General features: G+C 39.1%; 2 protein-coding genes across 4 annotated transcripts; both read left to right on the plus strand.

The window, feature by feature from the left end:
* Positions 1-1,651: 1,651 nt before the first annotated feature.
* Positions 1,652-11,274, plus strand: LOC103962411 (glycerol-3-phosphate acyltransferase 9). 3 transcript variants are annotated; one of them, XM_048565405.1, is made up of 12 exons: positions 1,652-1,865; positions 1,972-2,029; positions 2,388-2,506; positions 2,719-2,818; positions 3,823-3,918; positions 4,171-4,267; positions 4,836-4,923; positions 5,014-5,125; positions 5,244-5,329; positions 5,602-5,721; positions 5,821-5,919; positions 10,888-11,274. In XM_048565405.1, exons 1-12 carry the CDS (start codon positions 1,744-1,746, stop codon positions 10,934-10,936), a joined length of 1,146 nt encoding a protein of 381 aa, XP_048421362.1. In that variant the 5' UTR covers positions 1,652-1,743; the 3' UTR covers positions 10,937-11,274. The 3 variants fall into 3 exon arrangements, with proteins under 3 accessions (XP_048421362.1, XP_009373385.2, XP_048421370.1); XM_009375110.3 differs by having other exon boundaries at positions 1,653-1,865; positions 5,029-5,125; XM_048565413.1 differs by having other exon boundaries at positions 1,781-1,865; positions 2,772-2,818.
* A 1,003-nt stretch (positions 11,275-12,277) lies between these two features.
* LOC103937260 (lysM domain-containing GPI-anchored protein 2) lies at positions 12,278-15,475 on the plus strand. Its single transcript, XM_018644998.2, has 4 exons — positions 12,278-13,104; positions 14,387-14,507; positions 14,605-14,795; positions 15,097-15,475. The coding sequence occupies exons 1-4, from the start codon at positions 12,444-12,446 to the stop codon at positions 15,198-15,200; spliced, it is 1,077 nt and encodes a 358-aa protein (XP_018500514.2). The 5' UTR covers positions 12,278-12,443; the 3' UTR covers positions 15,201-15,475.
* Positions 15,476-16,345: the final 870 nt, after the last annotated feature.

Consider the following 16,345-nt stretch of genomic DNA (forward strand, 5'->3'; position numbering starts at 1 on the left):
TTGTAACCAGCTTAACCATTGCAATCCTAATCCTATAAACTTTAGGCGGCCACACCAATCTCTTATACAGGCACCTGGATAGGTGACTGGTCCATTGCTACCGCATTACAAATCTCAGCTTTGAATTTGATAGTACTCCATTAATAATACAAATGAAAACTAATGAAAATGATTTGAAAACTTTGAGTTTAATCAAAATAACAAAAAAATATTGTAAGTGAATAGTATCATAAGTGACTTTTTAGAGTAAAAATATCATTTTTCGTTAAAATAAACAATACCGAAAATATTTCATTAAAATTCCCTTAAGACAATGGGAGCTGCTGTCTCTGCAGGAGAGGGGAAGAAACGAAAAAGAATTTATGGAAACAAAATGCTAATAGTGAAACGCTTGTTTAATAACCATTTGATTTTTGGTTTCTAGTTTTTACTTTTTGTGTTATTATCATATATATATATATATATATATATTTTTTTTTTTTTTTTGTGTTTTTCAAATTGACAATTTGATCCAAGCTTTAAGGAGTAACTGAGCCTTTCGAGTCATCAATCTCTACTCGAGTAATGCTCGAAACCCCTCTCAAGATTTCTCGAGCTACGCTCGAACCCTCTCTATCAAAGCTCGAACCTCTTGTAGTGATTAAGGGTTTGTTTGGTATCCATTTTGTATCCATTTTTTAGTACTCATTCAAAAACAAAAATAATGGACTCAAATTCTTCAAAATGTTTAAATTTTTTATTGTTCACTTTAACAAAAAGCTCCTAATATTGTTCACTTTAACTAAAAATCACATTTTTACACTAAAAAGTCAATCCTCGTACTATTCACTTTACCATTTATTTTGTCCTTATCATTAAAATTCAAAGTTTTCAAGCCCATTTTCATTAGTTTTCTTTTTTTTTTATTTTATAATTTTTCCAAAATTCCTTATATAAGATTGTATTTAGAACATTGTTAGTAAATTCGTGTATAATATGCATATTATGCACGTACATACGTGTTTTTCAAAAATATTTCCTTTTTCAATACACATCTTAATAATTCGATAAATTGCACAATTTCTAAAACTTCAGTGTATGATACACACGCTTATGTACTTTTTACGCTTAATACAAGTTATTTAGACCAATTTTTCAACAATATGCATAAAATTTGGATACTATTTTATCAAAATTTTGGAATTTTTTAGAAATTAAAACACCACAAGAAATTAATATATATATATATATATATATATATATATATATATATATATATAAAGCTAGCACTTTAAAATGATGAAGCTTTCAAATATGACCTTTCTAATTAGAATGTTAAAATAAAAATATCGAATAAAAATGTTAATTAAAAATTCTGAAAAAAAAAGAGAGTAAAAGATTCGCATTCAGTGTAGGGCATATTTATTGTTTATTTCTTTAAATCTTTAAAATAATTATAAAATCAATATTTTAAATAAACGATATTATATAAAGTCAAAAGTGAAAAAATAGATTAAATCTACTAGTATATTACTTTTACAAGTGAAGAGGCGTCAGGCGTGTGCCAACAGAAGAAATGCTGTTTGGGATTGCGTGAGGGTCATGTAGGCTCCCTGCTACGCTTGTTTCTTAACTACGTCAACAACCCAACAAAAATAAAAATAAAAATAAAAAACATCAGTAACACAAACTCAACGAATCCAATCCAATCTGAGAAGAAGAAGAGGAAGGAGAGAGTGAGGAGGAGCTGAGAAGCAGAGAAGCATGGGCGATCCCGGGAAGCTCAACTCCTCAAGCTCCGAATTGGACCTCGATCGCCCCAACCTCGAAGATTACCTTCCTTCCGGCACCTCCATCCAGCAGGAACCCCACGGCAAGCTTCGCCTGTATGTTTTATGCAGTCCCTCTCTCTCTTTCTTGTTATTCTCTGTTTGGTACCTGAGAAACTGTGGGAAATTTGAGAGAATTTTCTCATCGCAATTTGCTTCTCAGGCGTGATTTGCTAGACATATCTCCTACCTTAACCGAGGCTGCTGGTGCCATTATCGATGTAAGTCCTCGCTCTCCAGTTTCTTTCTCATTTGATTGTGGAATGCATCATCTGATAAGGTTCTAATTGTTTTGGGAGAAAGTGAAGTATTGAAAATTTTAACTGGAAGCTAGCTAAAGTTTGCAATTTTGTGGAATTTTACTCAATCTTTGTGTAAATTATTGAACTTTTTTTTATTTTTTTTTATTTTTTATTTTTTATTTTTTTTTGAACTGTAAGCTAGCCGGTTGAGTAATTAATTGGCTCTGGATTGCTTTATTTTCACCAATTTCTGTTGAGTTGAAAGCTTTGTGATTTTATCGAATTTTACGCAAGCACTGTATGAATTTGTATGATGATCATGAATTCGAATGAACAGGACTCGTTCACAAGGTGCTTTAAGTCCAATCCTCCGGAGCCGTGGAACTGGAATGTGTATTTGTTCCCTTTATGGTGTTTTGGAGTGGTGGTTCGGTACTTCATTCTGTTTCCTGCGAGGTTAGAATCTTCTATGTTTGGTTGAAAAACTTCAATTGTTTCATGCATTCATTGCATCACGCAATAGCTTTACATGTTCTGGTTTGTGGGTATCGGAATTGCAATGCATAGTCTGACTGATTCTCGATGATTATGCTGTCCATGGACCATGGTTACGGGTTCTTATATCATTCCTACTTTAGTCTCTTAAAGCGGCTCAATTAATTCTACAGGGTTCTCGTTTTGACAATCGGATGGATAATTTTCCTTTCATCTTTCATTCCAGTGCACTTCCTGCTGAAGGGCCATGATAAATTGAGAAAGAATTTAGAGGTGCACATTCTTATCTATGATTTCATTTCCTTTGACTGGTTTCTATCCAAAATATTTGGTTTCAGTTTTTATTAATCAGCATTGCATGTTTTCTTATCTTCTGATAACGATATTGGACCCCTCTAGGCATGAGGTCAAATGACATTTGTATTTGCATAATTTATTAACGACTGCTCTAGTTGTATGGTTGGCTTTATGCATATAGAATCTATTTAAGCATGCTCAAACATAGTTGAAATGTGTCTTTGCAAAGAACGCTATTCTTCTTTCACACTGGTTGGAACAATGATGTATGGCATGCCACCTACATTGACTGGAAAATTTATGAGTAATCCTTCCAATTTTGAAAATGGAAGCAATGGCCTGCATTTCTTCTATGTATTATTACATATGTATGATGGCATAAGTTGTCCAGCTACCAACAAACCTTTGACTGCTAACCCAATCTTCTTACATCCACCCCAACTACCTCTCCTTATAAAATGAACCACAAACTATACAATACAAAGATTATCCTCTGGACAACGAGGGTCGGTTGAGTTGGTAAGGATCGTTTCCTCGCTAGACCAAGGCCTAGGTTTGAATCCCGCTGCCGGCAATCCCTCTTGGTGGGTGATCTGTACAAACCAAAAAAGGGGCTGAGACCACCTGTGTAAGTCCTCAAAGAGGCTTGTGGTATGCCCTGGCGGTGGGATGGGGTAGCCTCCCCTCAACTTAACTTTTCTAAATCAGAAAATTATCATCTGGCACAATTAATACACCTTTTAGCTATCTGAGAACTGTCCGCAAAAAATTTGGAGTAATAAGGTAATGAAAGGTGGTCATTGTACTCTTCATAGGATTTTCTGGCAATTATGTATGCATAATCTCAAGGGTGGATATCTCAAGTATAGTGTAACAGTTAACAAACTACATTTATGTTTCAATGCTCCTTCATTTCACTGTTTGCTTTCTGTAATGGCCTTCATGTAGTTATTAAGCTGTGACATTTGTTTTCCTTTCAGAGGCTCTTGGTAGAGTTAATTTGTAGCTTCTTTGTTGCATCTTGGACTGGGGTTGTGAAGTACCACGGACCACGGCCCAGCATGCGGCCTAAGCAGGTACATTTTTTTTAGTCTCATAATTCCTTTTTAAAACTTCATCCAGTATTTTCCATCTTTTTGGGAGCTGTTATCGGCACTCCGAAATGTCATCCTGTACTGCTCCACTTATATTTTCTCGCTTATGTTTTTATAAATCAGGACTGCAAGATGATTTTTTTGAGGACCAATTAAAGCTCACATCTTTTACATAATCAATTTTTATTTGTTTCTTAAATGTCTGTCTTGTGATATCTTTCATGGTTTGCGCAGGTCTTTGTGGCCAATCATACTTCCATGATTGATTTCATCATCTTAGAACAAATGACCGCATTTGCTGTAATTATGCAAAAGCATCCTGGATGGGTTGGTAAGTGTCAATGTAGCTTTTACATTTTTGTAATCAATTATCAGAGTAGTATAGGTTTACATGGATATTTAGAATTGAATTATTGCAACCTTATCATAAATTATTGCTTATATCTTTATTGGAAGTGTGGCGGTCGTTCAAAACATTTCAAGCACACTTTTATGTGTTATCCATGAAAATGAACCATTAGCACGCATGTATCATTTTGGATTTATCCAATTTATGCAGTTCTTGTACAATAATGATCCATTATAGATGTGTAAGTTATTAAGACCATGGAATAGAAGTTTGCCGAGGTTAGCATATCAATGTAATAGTGATACCATTTCGTTGACTGAAAATGTACACTCTCGATAAGTTTTCTTGTTGTGCATTGATCATTGATGACTCTTATATGTTTTGAAGGAGGGGTGCTTGGTTCGTTTGAATGTCAGCACTGTTCTATTGTTGCTTTCCACAAAGAGTGAATCTTTAATACAGTCAAGATTTACAAAAATCCGAATTTGTCTTTTCTATAATAAGAAATAGAATCCAATGAGAATTCTCTTCGTTTATGCTTCTTGTGAAGGATTGTTGCAAAGCACTATTTTGGAGAGCGTAGGGTGCATTTGGTTCAATCGTTCAGAGGCAAAGGATCGGGAAATTGTAACTAAGAAGTAAGTATAAACCGAAAGTCCATAGTAGTAATTTTTTTTTTTCACACCATGGTCCATGTCATTGTTATATGAACTAGTAGTCTAGTACAGATCCTTTTTTTTCAGATTAAGGGACCATGTGCTGGGGGCAGACAACAACCCTCTCCTTATATTTCCTGAAGGAACGTGTGTAAACAATCACTACACTGTTATGTTTAAGAAGGTAACTGTGTTCTAGTTTAAATTTTGCTCATTTAAGTTTGTTTGATATTCACGACTAGTTTATATTTATTGCTTGGTATTTGTTATTTACTCTAACTTTCAATTTATATTTTGCTTAGGGTGCATTTGAGCTTGGCTGCTCAGTTTGCCCTGTCGCAATCAAGTATAACAAAATTTTCGTCGATGCTTTTTGGAACAGCAAAAAGTAAGGAGTGAATTCGATCCTTCGACGTTCTAAATATTTTCCTTATTTGACTTGTGTCTTTGCTTGAAAGTGTCTAATTCACCTTGCACGCTATTTGAAGGCTTAAAATGTTCTATGTTGCTTAAACATAGTAATTATACTTAGATTCCATTCCATAGAACTTGGCCATTGGTTGTGCTTAAATCTGTAATTTAGGAAACATTTACCAAGGTGTTGGGGGCCGTTGGGCTGTTGTGATACTAGAAGGGTTATATGATATGATTGTGTTGCAGGCAGTCCTTCACAGTGCATCTGCTACAACTTATGACGTCATGGGCTGTTGTTTGTGATGTGTGGTATTTGGAGCCCCAAAACATTAGGCCTGGGGAAACCGCCATTGAATTTGCAGAGAGGTAAATGGTCTTTTTTGGACTTGTAATCAGTGACAACATGCCAACCCTTGGTTGGTATGGTCTTGTTTATCTCCACTATTTTGGATGCTTTCTATGCAGGGTCAGGGACATAATTTCTGTTCGAGCAGGACTTAAGATGGTTCCGTGGGACGGGTATCTGAAATACTCTCGGCCCAGCCCAAAGCACAGAGAGCGAAGGTAAATCAAACTTCTATTACCTCTCTCTCTCTTTCTCCCCAAGTGATTATGCAAATGAACAAAAAGAAAAAAGAAAAAGATTAAAACACATGCAGTTCACAATCCCGGTGCTTATTGGTTGTTGTTGTAGAAAAAGGTATGTAGGCTAAAAATTATATTTGTTATTGATACATGAATGTGGAAAAATGGAAGAGAATGCAAATGGAAGAGAATGCTTATGGAAGAGAATGCAAATGGAAGAGAATGCTTATTTTTTCATTATCTTTCTTTACAAGATTACAAGGATATATATACATGATACAAATGTGTAGGTAGGACAAGGTAGGACGGCTAGTAGACAAGCTAGGACGGCTAGGAGACAAGCTAGGACGACTAGTGACAAGCTAGGACGGCTAATGACAAGCTAGGACGGCTAGGAGACAAGCTAGGACGGCTAGTGACAAGCTAGGACGGCTAATGACAAGCTAGGACGGCTAGTGACAAGCTAGGACGGCTAGTGACAATCTAGGACGGCTAGGAGACAAGCTAGGACGGCTTGACGACTGTAGGACGGCTTATTCTTCCAATACTAATATTATATACAATTACACAAGGATTCCAACCATATTCCTTATTTGTCTAACACTCCCCCTCAAGTTGGAGAGTGAATGTCAAGAACTCCCAACTTGCGTAACATACCCGAAAACTTTTCTTTCCCAAGAGGTTTGGTAAACAAGTCTGCCAACTGTTGTGCCGTACCCACATGCTTGGTCTCTATTGTGCCATCTACAATCTTATCTCGTATAAAGTGACAATCCATCTCAATGTGACGAGTTCGTTCATGAAAAACAGGATTGGCAGCTATATGTAACGCTGCTTGATTATCACAAAATAAAATGGAAGGACCATCCAAAGGAATGTTCAAATCCTTCAACAAAAAACGAAGCCAAACTATCTCGCAACAAGCACCTGCCATGGCCCTATATTCCGCCTCTGCTGAAGAGAGCGAAACGGTTTTCTGTCGTTTCGTCCGCCAAGAAATCAAAGAACCGCCCAAGAATACACAATACCCAGTAGTCGAACGACGAGTGATAGGGCAACCTGCCCAATCAGAATCACAAAACGCAGTTAACTTGGTCTGGTTGTCAGAACGAAATAATAAACCTTGACCTGGAGTAGCCTTCAAATAACGAACAATACGAAGCGCAGCATCCATATGAGATATCCTTGGCTCGTGCATAAAACGGCTTAGAACATGCACAGAATAGGTGATATCCGGCCGAGTGATAGGGAGATATATTAACCGACCTACTAATCGTCGATACTTTTTAGGATCCTTGAGAAGTTCTCCTTTATCAGATAATTTTGTGTCATCCATAGGAAAAGCAATGGGTCATGCTCCCAAAAAACCATAGTCCTTGAGAATCTCTAATGCATACTTGCGTTGAGAAATATAAATCCCTTGTTTGGAACGAGAAACCTCAATACCCAAAAAATATTTTAAATCACCAAGGTCTTTTATCCGAAAATGATCACGGAGAAAAGACTTCAGAGAATTAATGGCACTAGCATCATTGCCTGTAATCACAATATCATCCACATAAATGAGCAAAGCTGTGAAAGAAATACCAAACTTTTTAGTGAACAATGAATAGTCAGCTTTGGATTGTTGAAAACCGGCAGAAATGATGGCACTAGTGAATTTGGCAAACCATTGGCGAGAAGCCTGCTTAAGACCATAAAGTGACTTGTGAAGGCGACACACAAGATTCTCCCCCTGTCGCCGAAGACCAGGAGGAGGAGACATATAGATTTCTTCATGTAAGTCACCATGTAAGAAAGCATTATTAACATTAAGCTGATGAAGAGACCAAGACTGACTAGCAGCAAGAGCAAGAAGACAACGCACCGTAATCATCTTAGCAGTAGGAGAAAAAGTGTCATGATAATCAATACCTTCAGCCTGAGTGAAGCCTTTAGCAACCAAACGAGCTTTGTAGCGGTCAATAGAGCCGTCGAAATTGTGCTTGAGTTTGTACACCCACTTACAACCAATGGGAATTTTGCCAGGGAGCAAGGAAGTTAAAGTCCAAGTACCATTAGCATGTAAAGCTTGAAGCTCCTCAGTCATAGCACGTTGCCAATTGGGGTCAGTGGCAGCCTCGGCAAAGGAGGAAGGCTCCACAGTCCGACTGACAGAGTTAATGTAAGAAAAATGCCGGGGAGAGTAACGGTGATAAGAGAGAAAATTACAAAGTGGATATCGCGTACCTTGTGTAGAACCGGGTTGCGAAGTCGAAGATGGGTGGGATGGCAGAATCACCTGCGAGCAAACGTAGTCTTTTAAATAGGATGGAGGTTTATGGGCACGGGAAGAGGTGCGGGGAAGGGGAGGATTGGTAGGTAGTGGGGGGGGGGGTAGGGATGTCCGTGGGTAAAAGGGTGAAAGGTAAGGAAGTAGCGGGGGGGGGGGGGGGGGGGGGGGGGGGAAGGAGGGGATGCCGAGAGGGCAGGGGCATGGGGAGGAACGGGTAATGGGGCAGCAAGGGAATCTGTGGGAGGCGTGGAAGGGGAGGAAGGTGGAGGAGGGTGAGGCGTCGGGGCAGGAAGGGGTGGGTTATATGTAAAGTCCAGAGGGGGTGGGATGGGTAGGGTAGGCGAAGAGGATGGGATAGGAGGGTGAGAAACGGCATAAGGGAAAGTACTTTCGTGAAAGATGACGTCTCGACTAGTGAAAATGCGGTGATTGTCGAGATCGTAAAGGGTATAGGCCTTTTGTCCATGAGGATAACCGAGAAAAATGCAACGATGAGCCCGAGGGGAAAATTTGGTGGTGGGAGTGACAGAGGTGGCATATGCCAGACAACCAAAGACGCGGAAGTGGTCATAAGATGGGGTTTTCGAAAAGAGAACCTCAAATGGGGATTTATGATGGAGAAGACGGGTAGGGAGACGATTGATGAGATAAGTAGCGGTAAGAACACATTCCCCCCAAAACTTGATAGGAAGATGGGATTGAAAACGAAGGGCGCGAGCGGTTTCAAGAAGATGACGATGTTTTCTTTCAACAACGCCATTTTGTTGGGGGGTATAAACACAAGAAGTTTGTAAAAGCACCCCATGATCAGAGAAAAAACTACGAAGAGATAAAAATTCACCACCATTGTCAGTACGAATGCATTGGATGGTAGTGCGGAATTGGGTAGTGACATAAGCAAAAAAATCCTTAATTAATTGTTGAGTGTCGGATTTATGTTTCATGAGGAAGACCCACGTAAAGCGAGAAAAATCATCCACAATGGATAAGAAATAATTAGCACCAGAAAGAGAAGATTGACGATTCGGGCCCCAAATATCACAATGAATTAAAGCAAAAGGGAAAGTTGATGAAATTGAACTCAAAGGAAAAGGTTGACGAGTTTGTTTTGCCAACGGACAAACATCACAAATATGACTAGAATCAAAAGTGCAATTAAGAGAGCTAGATGCTAAAGCTTGCAAACGAGTGGAGGAGGGGTGACCAAGACGCCTATGCCAGAGGGAGGAGGGGATGGTAATGATGTTGCAGAGAGGTTGATGGGTGGGGAGAGAAGAGGTAAGGGCCACAAGGTAATACAGATCGCCACGTCGCTTACCCACACCAATCATCGCCTTCGAAACCAAGTCCTGCAAAACACACCAAGAAGGAAAGAAGGTTATGGAACAGGATAATCCATCTGTAAGTTTACCAACCGATAAAAGGTCCACTTGGAAATTAGGGACACATAAAACATCATTCAAAGTAACTGAGGAATTTAAAGGAAGAGTGCCGGTAAAAGTAATGGGAGCGGAAGCACCACTGGGCAAAGAAACAGGCGGCAAATGTGAAGGAGAACGATTAACCAAACATGAAGCGGAAGAAGTAATATGATCCGTAGCACCACTGTCAAGAATCCATTGACCATGACGAGAGGTGACAGGTAACAAACCTTGGGCAAAATCAGTAGTGAGCACGGCATTGGCCTGAGGAGGGGTGGTGGTGTCACGTAGAGCAGCTAGAACACGGGAGTGCTGCTCGGCAGAGAGGTCAGGCATGGCAAGCTGCAAGTCATGCAAAGTGGGCTGGGTCCCGTGCACTTGGTGGGTCGCTGGAGTAGAAGAGGAGGCGGGGGCCTGGGTGCCTTGCACGTGATGGGCCTGGGTGAAATTATGGGGCCGGGAAGCAGAAAACCGTGGCTGCTGGGGAGGACTGGAAGGTGCATGGCTGCAGGAAGAACTGGAAGCAGTGGCACGGCGCGGTGGTCGCCACGGTTGGCCATGAAGGGGATGGCCAACGGGATAGCCATGAAGTTTATGGCAGGTGTCTCGGGTATGATAATCAAAATTGCAGTAGGTGCAGTGGAGGGGAGGACGAGCATAGGAGGGACGGGACGGGCCACGAACAGCCATGGGAACGACAGAGAAAGCTGCCGAAAAAAAATTAGGGCTAGGGTTATAAACCTACTCTGATACCATGTAGAAAAAGGTATGTAGGCTAAAAATTATATTTGTTATTGATACATGAATGTGGAAAAATGGAAGAGAATGCAAATGGAAGAGAATGCTTATGGAAGAGAATGCAAATGGAAGAGAATGCTTATTTTTTCATTATCTTTCTTTACAAGATTACAAGGATATATATACATGATACAAATGTGTAGGTAGGACAAGGTAGGACGGCTAGTAGACAAGCTAGGACGGCTAGGAGACAAGCTAGGACGACTAGTGACAAGCTAGGACGGCTAATGACAAGCTAGGACGGCTAGGAGACAAGCTAGGACGGCTAGTGACAAGCTAGGACGGCTAATGACAAGCTAGGACGGCTAGTGACAAGCTAGGACGGCTAGGAGACAAGCTAGGACGGCTTGACGGCTGTAGGACGGCTTATTCTTCCAATACTAATATTATATACAATTACACAAGGATTCCAACCATATTCCTTATTTGTCTAACAGTTGTGTGTGTGTGCAGGCAACAAAACTTTGCTGAGACTATGCTACGACGCCTAGAGGACAAGTAAAATATGTTTTTCTCTCTCGTAGTTGATTTACTTTAGCACGCAATGCATGTTCTGCACTCAATTTCCTCTTCATAAGAGTAACTGGTTATGATGCCCGATAAGAAGCTGCCTTTTCTATAAAAGAAGTAAACGAACTACTTTCTCAATGCCAAGTTGTTTCTTGAATACAAACCATGTATGAAGCTTTGATTTCCGCAGGGTTTGCTCGAAATTTTGTAGAAACTTGTCATTAGTTGAAACATCTTGGTCTAGTGCTGTGTCGCTAATTGAGTACGCATCTTAACATGAATGTACCTTTATGTGAAATTGATGATTAGATGCCTTGGTCTTGGATTTTAGATTAGTTTTTATATTCTGGTCTTGCTCCTTTCTTATTGTGTTTTACCTTCTCGTCCCTTTGATTCCCAAGTGTCATAAAATGAAATCTCCACTTTGGCAATTAAACCGAGGGCAAAGGAGATTCTCTTCTTCATGGATTCTCCGTCATCTTATGTTTTTTGGTACAATGTTTTATAATGTTTGTATGAGAAATTATTTTCATTTTTCATTGAATGGGAGAGCGTTGACTTCTTATACTTGTTGACGAAAGGGAAATTATTTCCATTTTCCACGCAGATTTTTTTTTTTGTTTATGTACGCTCGTACATTTGTATCGAATAAAGTAAAAAAGAATCACGAGACGGTTAATGAAGATATTTACAAGAGAAAAATAAGATGTATGAGGAAATCATTACTTGGAGAGAAGCTAGCTACTAACCGGTCAACTAAATACAGGTCAAAATGTGAATTTTCTTTCTGGTTGATCCGCCGGGAGCAAAATGCCGTATCATATGTGATGCACAACTTTAGTCGCACCTTCACCTAGCAAAATGTGATGGATAAATTTTTCACAGGGTTACCCATACAATTTCTATATGCATATGATGTTGAGGCTGTCAAAATTTTTTCAGTAAGTTAAGCCTCATAATGAGTTTTTCATAATAACGTAATTCAAATTCGTCTTTGACGAGAATTGAATCTAACATCTCTCACTTACAAGTGAAGAGAAATACTACTAGATCGTAATACAAAGTAAGTTTATAACTAGGTTTTAAGTATAAACACACCAACCATTTAGTACTATGGTCTAGCAGTATTGCTCTTTACTTGTAAGTGAGAGGTCTTAGGAGATTCTCGTCAAAGACGAATTCCAACCACAATATTGCTAGTTTATTATAAGATTAAGTCTCTTTTTAAGGTAAATGATATCGTTTGTAAAAAAAAAAAAAAAAAAAAAAGTATAAAAGCACCAACATAAAAGAAAGTATAAACACACGAATACACCACCATCACCACATAAACCTCTATTACTACTATTCTTCCGTGTCTGTCTGTCTGTCTTTCTGTCTCTGTCTCCCAAGCAGTTCAGTCCACACTACCTGTTACTATTCTTCCCTCTCTTCTATCTATTTAAACCCTCCTCTTAATCCTAAACCCACCACCACAACCGAGTCAAAAACCCAAAACAATGTCTCTCTCCGCCCTCACACTCGCACTTCTCCTCTCCCTCTCCCTCCTCTCATTTCTCCCCACACCTACCTACTCCGCCACCTTCAACTGCTCTGCCCCCGCCTCCAACACCTGCCGCTCCCTCATCGCCTACATCCCCCCTAACTCCACCACCCTCAACTCCATCAAAACCCTCTTCAACGTCACCCACTTCCGCACCCTGCTCGGCGCCAACAACTTCCCCATCGCCACCGACCCGGCCTTACCCGTCGCCACCGGACAAAGGGTCCTCATCCCCTTCACCTGCCTCTGCCGCAACGGCACTGGCATCTCCAACAAGCGGCCCCAGTACATAGTCAAGTCCGGCGACAACCTCGACCACATAGCCACCGTTCTGTTCTCGAGGCTTGTGACGTACCAGGAAATCGCGGCGGTGAATAAGATATCCGACCCCAGTCTGATTCGGATCGGGCAGAAGCTGTGGATTCCGCTGCCTTGTAGTTGCGATGAAGTGGACGGTGAGAGGGTGGTCCATTACGGACACGTGGTGGCGGCTGGGAGCTCGGTGGAGGCGATTGCGACGGAGTACGGGACGACCCAGGAGACTCTGCTGAGGATCAATGGGATATCGGATCCGAAGACCCTTCAGGCCAATCAAGTCCTCGATGTTCCTCTCAAAGGTCTTTTTTGGCTTTTCACCTTCTTTTTACCTTTTGTGTCTTTAACTTAATCATTAACTTGCCTTTTGTTTTGTTAGAGTTTTAACGAAAAACCGTGATGCTATTTATTTTAATGAAAAATAATATTTTTAGATTAAAAAGTTAAACATAATACTATTTACTTTATCTTTTATTTTATTTTTATCATTAAAATTTAAAGTTTTCAAATTTTTTTCATTAATTTTTTTTTTTTATTTTTGGGGTTTAAGATTAGTGAAAAAGCAGTCTAAAAAAGCTATTGACCTTCGATTTATCCTTCATATTATTGGTGGCAGCGATACTCGATACTTCAATTATATAAATGTTGATTGTGTGTTGGTGTGTTTGTTGGTGACAATAATTAACGACGTGACATCAGTTTATTAAATAGTCGTTAGGGACTAGAGAATCATTTTAAAGATTAAAAATGAACACCCATTTGGATTATTATAACTAGAATTAAGTTAAATCATTATCATGGTGACTTTGTTGAGATTTGGAAAGTTGGATAGGCTTTCAATTTATTTTCTGAAGTTAGATGGAATTTGATTATTTTGGAAAAGAGTAAAAAATAGATGCCAGTTGTTGCTCGGGGGTGGATTTATTTAAAATGTTTATGTCATCCTCATTAGTTGTGCTTTTAATTTAAAACTAAATAAACATCGAACATCCACCGTCGTGTTTTTAGGTTCGTATTTTAATTGCAATATTATACTATTTATGTATGTGTTCAAGAATTTCAAAGAGATGCTTTGACTATGTTTGGTACGAGGGATAGGAGAGTGTGAAGGAGGACTTTCCATCTCTTGAATTGTTTGGTAGAGTGGAAAGGTAACAGAGAGGGGTACTTTGGGGATATCCGATAAAATTGGAACGATACAGAGAAGATAAAAGCGGGGTAGACTCGAGAGATATCTTGGGAAAGTTATTTTACTTTATCATACTTGTTTGCAAGGTAAATTAATATGAAAAGAGTTGGCTTTTTCCTTTCCATCATCCACATTTCTCATTTACCGAACATAAGTTTCAGATTGATCATGTAGTTTGACCTAAAAAACTCGTCGATTACTGATTTCATGCTTCAGGCTGCTTGTAAGACCATTGTCCGTTGATTAGGTGCTACCGTGCTAATAGTTAAACTAAGTCTGCTCACTGTGGTGATCGCTTAGTTCACCCGACGCTTCCTTGACGTAGTATTTGAAATGTTTGCAGAATATCAATGCTTTAGTTATAGATTTACTGATGTTGCAATTTTAATTGGCAGCTTGTTCGTCTTCCGTATCCAATGAATCATCTGACGCCCCTTTACTGGTTTCTAATAACACCTACGTCTTTACTGCCAACGATTGCGTGAAGTGCCAATGCAGTTCTGCAAACAATTGGACGTAAGTGCATTGCTTACCGGTTTGGTTTTGTTGTACTCAGTTTTCTTTTACCATTGGTGGATTCTAACAATCTATGTCAATTTTCATATCTGTACAGCTTACAATGCCAGCCATCCACCTTTAACTTAACTGTATGCCCTGCGATGCAATGCGAGGATTCAAGTCTGACTAGTAAGCTATTACTTGGCAACAGCATATCCGGTTGCAATCAAACAACCTGTGCCTATGCTGGTTATACTAACCAGACCAAGATTCTTACAACCTTGGTAACACACTCCATTTGTTCAGGTAAGCTCGCTTTACTCTGTTTCACGTGTAACAACTAAACATGCTATTAGTGGTAAAGAAATCTTTCATTTCTCTCTCGGTGTCGGGGACCAGATTCAATTTTGATATGAATTGACAGATACCGGATGACTAGAAGAAAAGAAACTAGTCAAACACAGCTCCGACATATGCATTCTGTAAATTTTGTCAGCAATTACGTTTTTAGCGGGTTGAAATTGCCTATGATGATTTAGTTGGACATCTACGCAAACAGTGGTTATCATCAACTCGAACTGACATCTTTTTCTTTGTTGGCGAACAGATAATAACAATAACGCTTCAAAGATGAGTTTGCAAGGCTCGAGTTGGAACTTCCTTTTCGTGGCAATTCACTTGGTGCTTCTCTTTCTTCATGTTCTTCAATGAGATGTTGGTAAGTCTCTACAATGTCGTCCACCTTTTGCTTGTTCTAAGAGGATGAGGGAACCAAATTATAATGTAATTCTTCTGTACATCTCCTAATGTGCGAGTAAATATCAAATGTATTGGCAAAGCCGTGCTCATGCCTTTCGTAGAGTAGATTTCTATGTTTTGCGGTCGCTAGGAATCGAATCAAAGACGTTCAACTTCATGTAACTTATTTCCCTTCTATTTTGGTAATTACGGATAACGTTATTATGCTAAAAAATTGCTGGTTTGGATGTTGGTTGTTCTTATTTTGTTTGTTGAATTTTGGAGAATAATTCCTGCAATTATATGATGCATCCCACCGAAACCTTACGTAACTAGTTTTATTGGACCAATCCCAACCATTATTTACCCATTAACTATAAGGAAAACTAATAAATATGGTTTGAAAACTTTGAGTTTTAACGATAAGAACAAAATAAAGGGTAAAGTAAATAGTACCAAGATTGATTTTTTTAGTGTAAAAATGTGATTTTTCGTTAAAGCTCTCAGTACTGTTCATTTTAACGAAAAACCACTCATTTAACTATATGCTTATATTTCACATAATGTTTAATCAATATAGCTAACTATTAATGTCATTGAGAATAGAGCAACTTACATGAAATGGGTTCATCGCTCCACGATATTTCAATTCAATAATACAGTGTCATATGTTGAAAAATTTACACATGTCATTTTTAGAACGGGACGCCACCACTTCACTTCTTTGAACTCTTCAAACTCAAATTTGAAAAATTCAAACCAAAAAAACTCAAACTTGCAAAAGAAAAACGACTCTCACAAAACATCATATGAGCAACAGAGATTTTACACATATGGATTAGTTCATAAAACAAGAAGATTTATTTCCATTAAACATCATGTAATCATAGGGTAGAAAACAAAATCCCGACAAGGGCAATGGTGATCACAAGTGGCGCATTGTACCGTTGGTCCACATTAGTTCGGGACACCATACGTAAGATGCACTACTGCGCCGGGAACAAATCCAGCCGAGTAAAAATCCTGCGACATGTCTCTCATCACTTGCTTCGCCGGAGCAGTAAATAAGTAAAACGGTAACTCCGGCCGAGCAATGACTTTCCTCAGGTAATCCACCA

This window comes from the organism of the source record quoted next, unplaced genomic scaffold (genome assembly GCF_019419815.1).
Source record: "Pyrus x bretschneideri cultivar Hongxiangsu unplaced genomic scaffold, Pyrus_bretschneideri_v1 Contig10, whole genome shotgun sequence".
In the NCBI taxonomy this organism is placed as follows: Eukaryota; Viridiplantae; Streptophyta; class Magnoliopsida; order Rosales; family Rosaceae; genus Pyrus; species Pyrus x bretschneideri.

What these genes read in the sequence shown, in the direction of transcription:
- LOC103962411 (XM_048565405.1), top strand. Translation starts at nt 1,744, where the DNA reads ATGGGCGATCCCGGGAAGCTCAACTCCTCAAGCTCCGAATTGGACCTC. An exon ending in CCAGCATGCGGCCTAAGCAG is followed by an intron (nt 3,919 to 4,170) that starts GTACATTTTTTT and finishes TGGTTTGCGCAG; the next exon opens with GTCTTTGTGGCCAATCATAC. An exon ending in ACACTGTTATGTTTAAGAAG is followed by an intron (nt 5,126 to 5,243) that starts GTAACTGTGTTC and finishes TATTTTGCTTAG; the next exon opens with GGTGCATTTGAGCTTGGCTG.
- LOC103937260 (XM_018644998.2), top strand. Translation starts at nt 12,444, where the DNA reads ATGTCTCTCTCCGCCCTCACACTCGCACTTCTCCTCTCCCTCTCCCTC. An exon ending in CCTCGATGTTCCTCTCAAAG is followed by an intron (nt 13,105 to 14,386) that starts GTCTTTTTTGGC and finishes TTTAATTGGCAG; the next exon opens with CTTGTTCGTCTTCCGTATCC. An exon ending in AACACACTCCATTTGTTCAG is followed by an intron (nt 14,796 to 15,096) that starts GTAAGCTCGCTT and finishes GTTGGCGAACAG; the next exon opens with ATAATAACAATAACGCTTCA.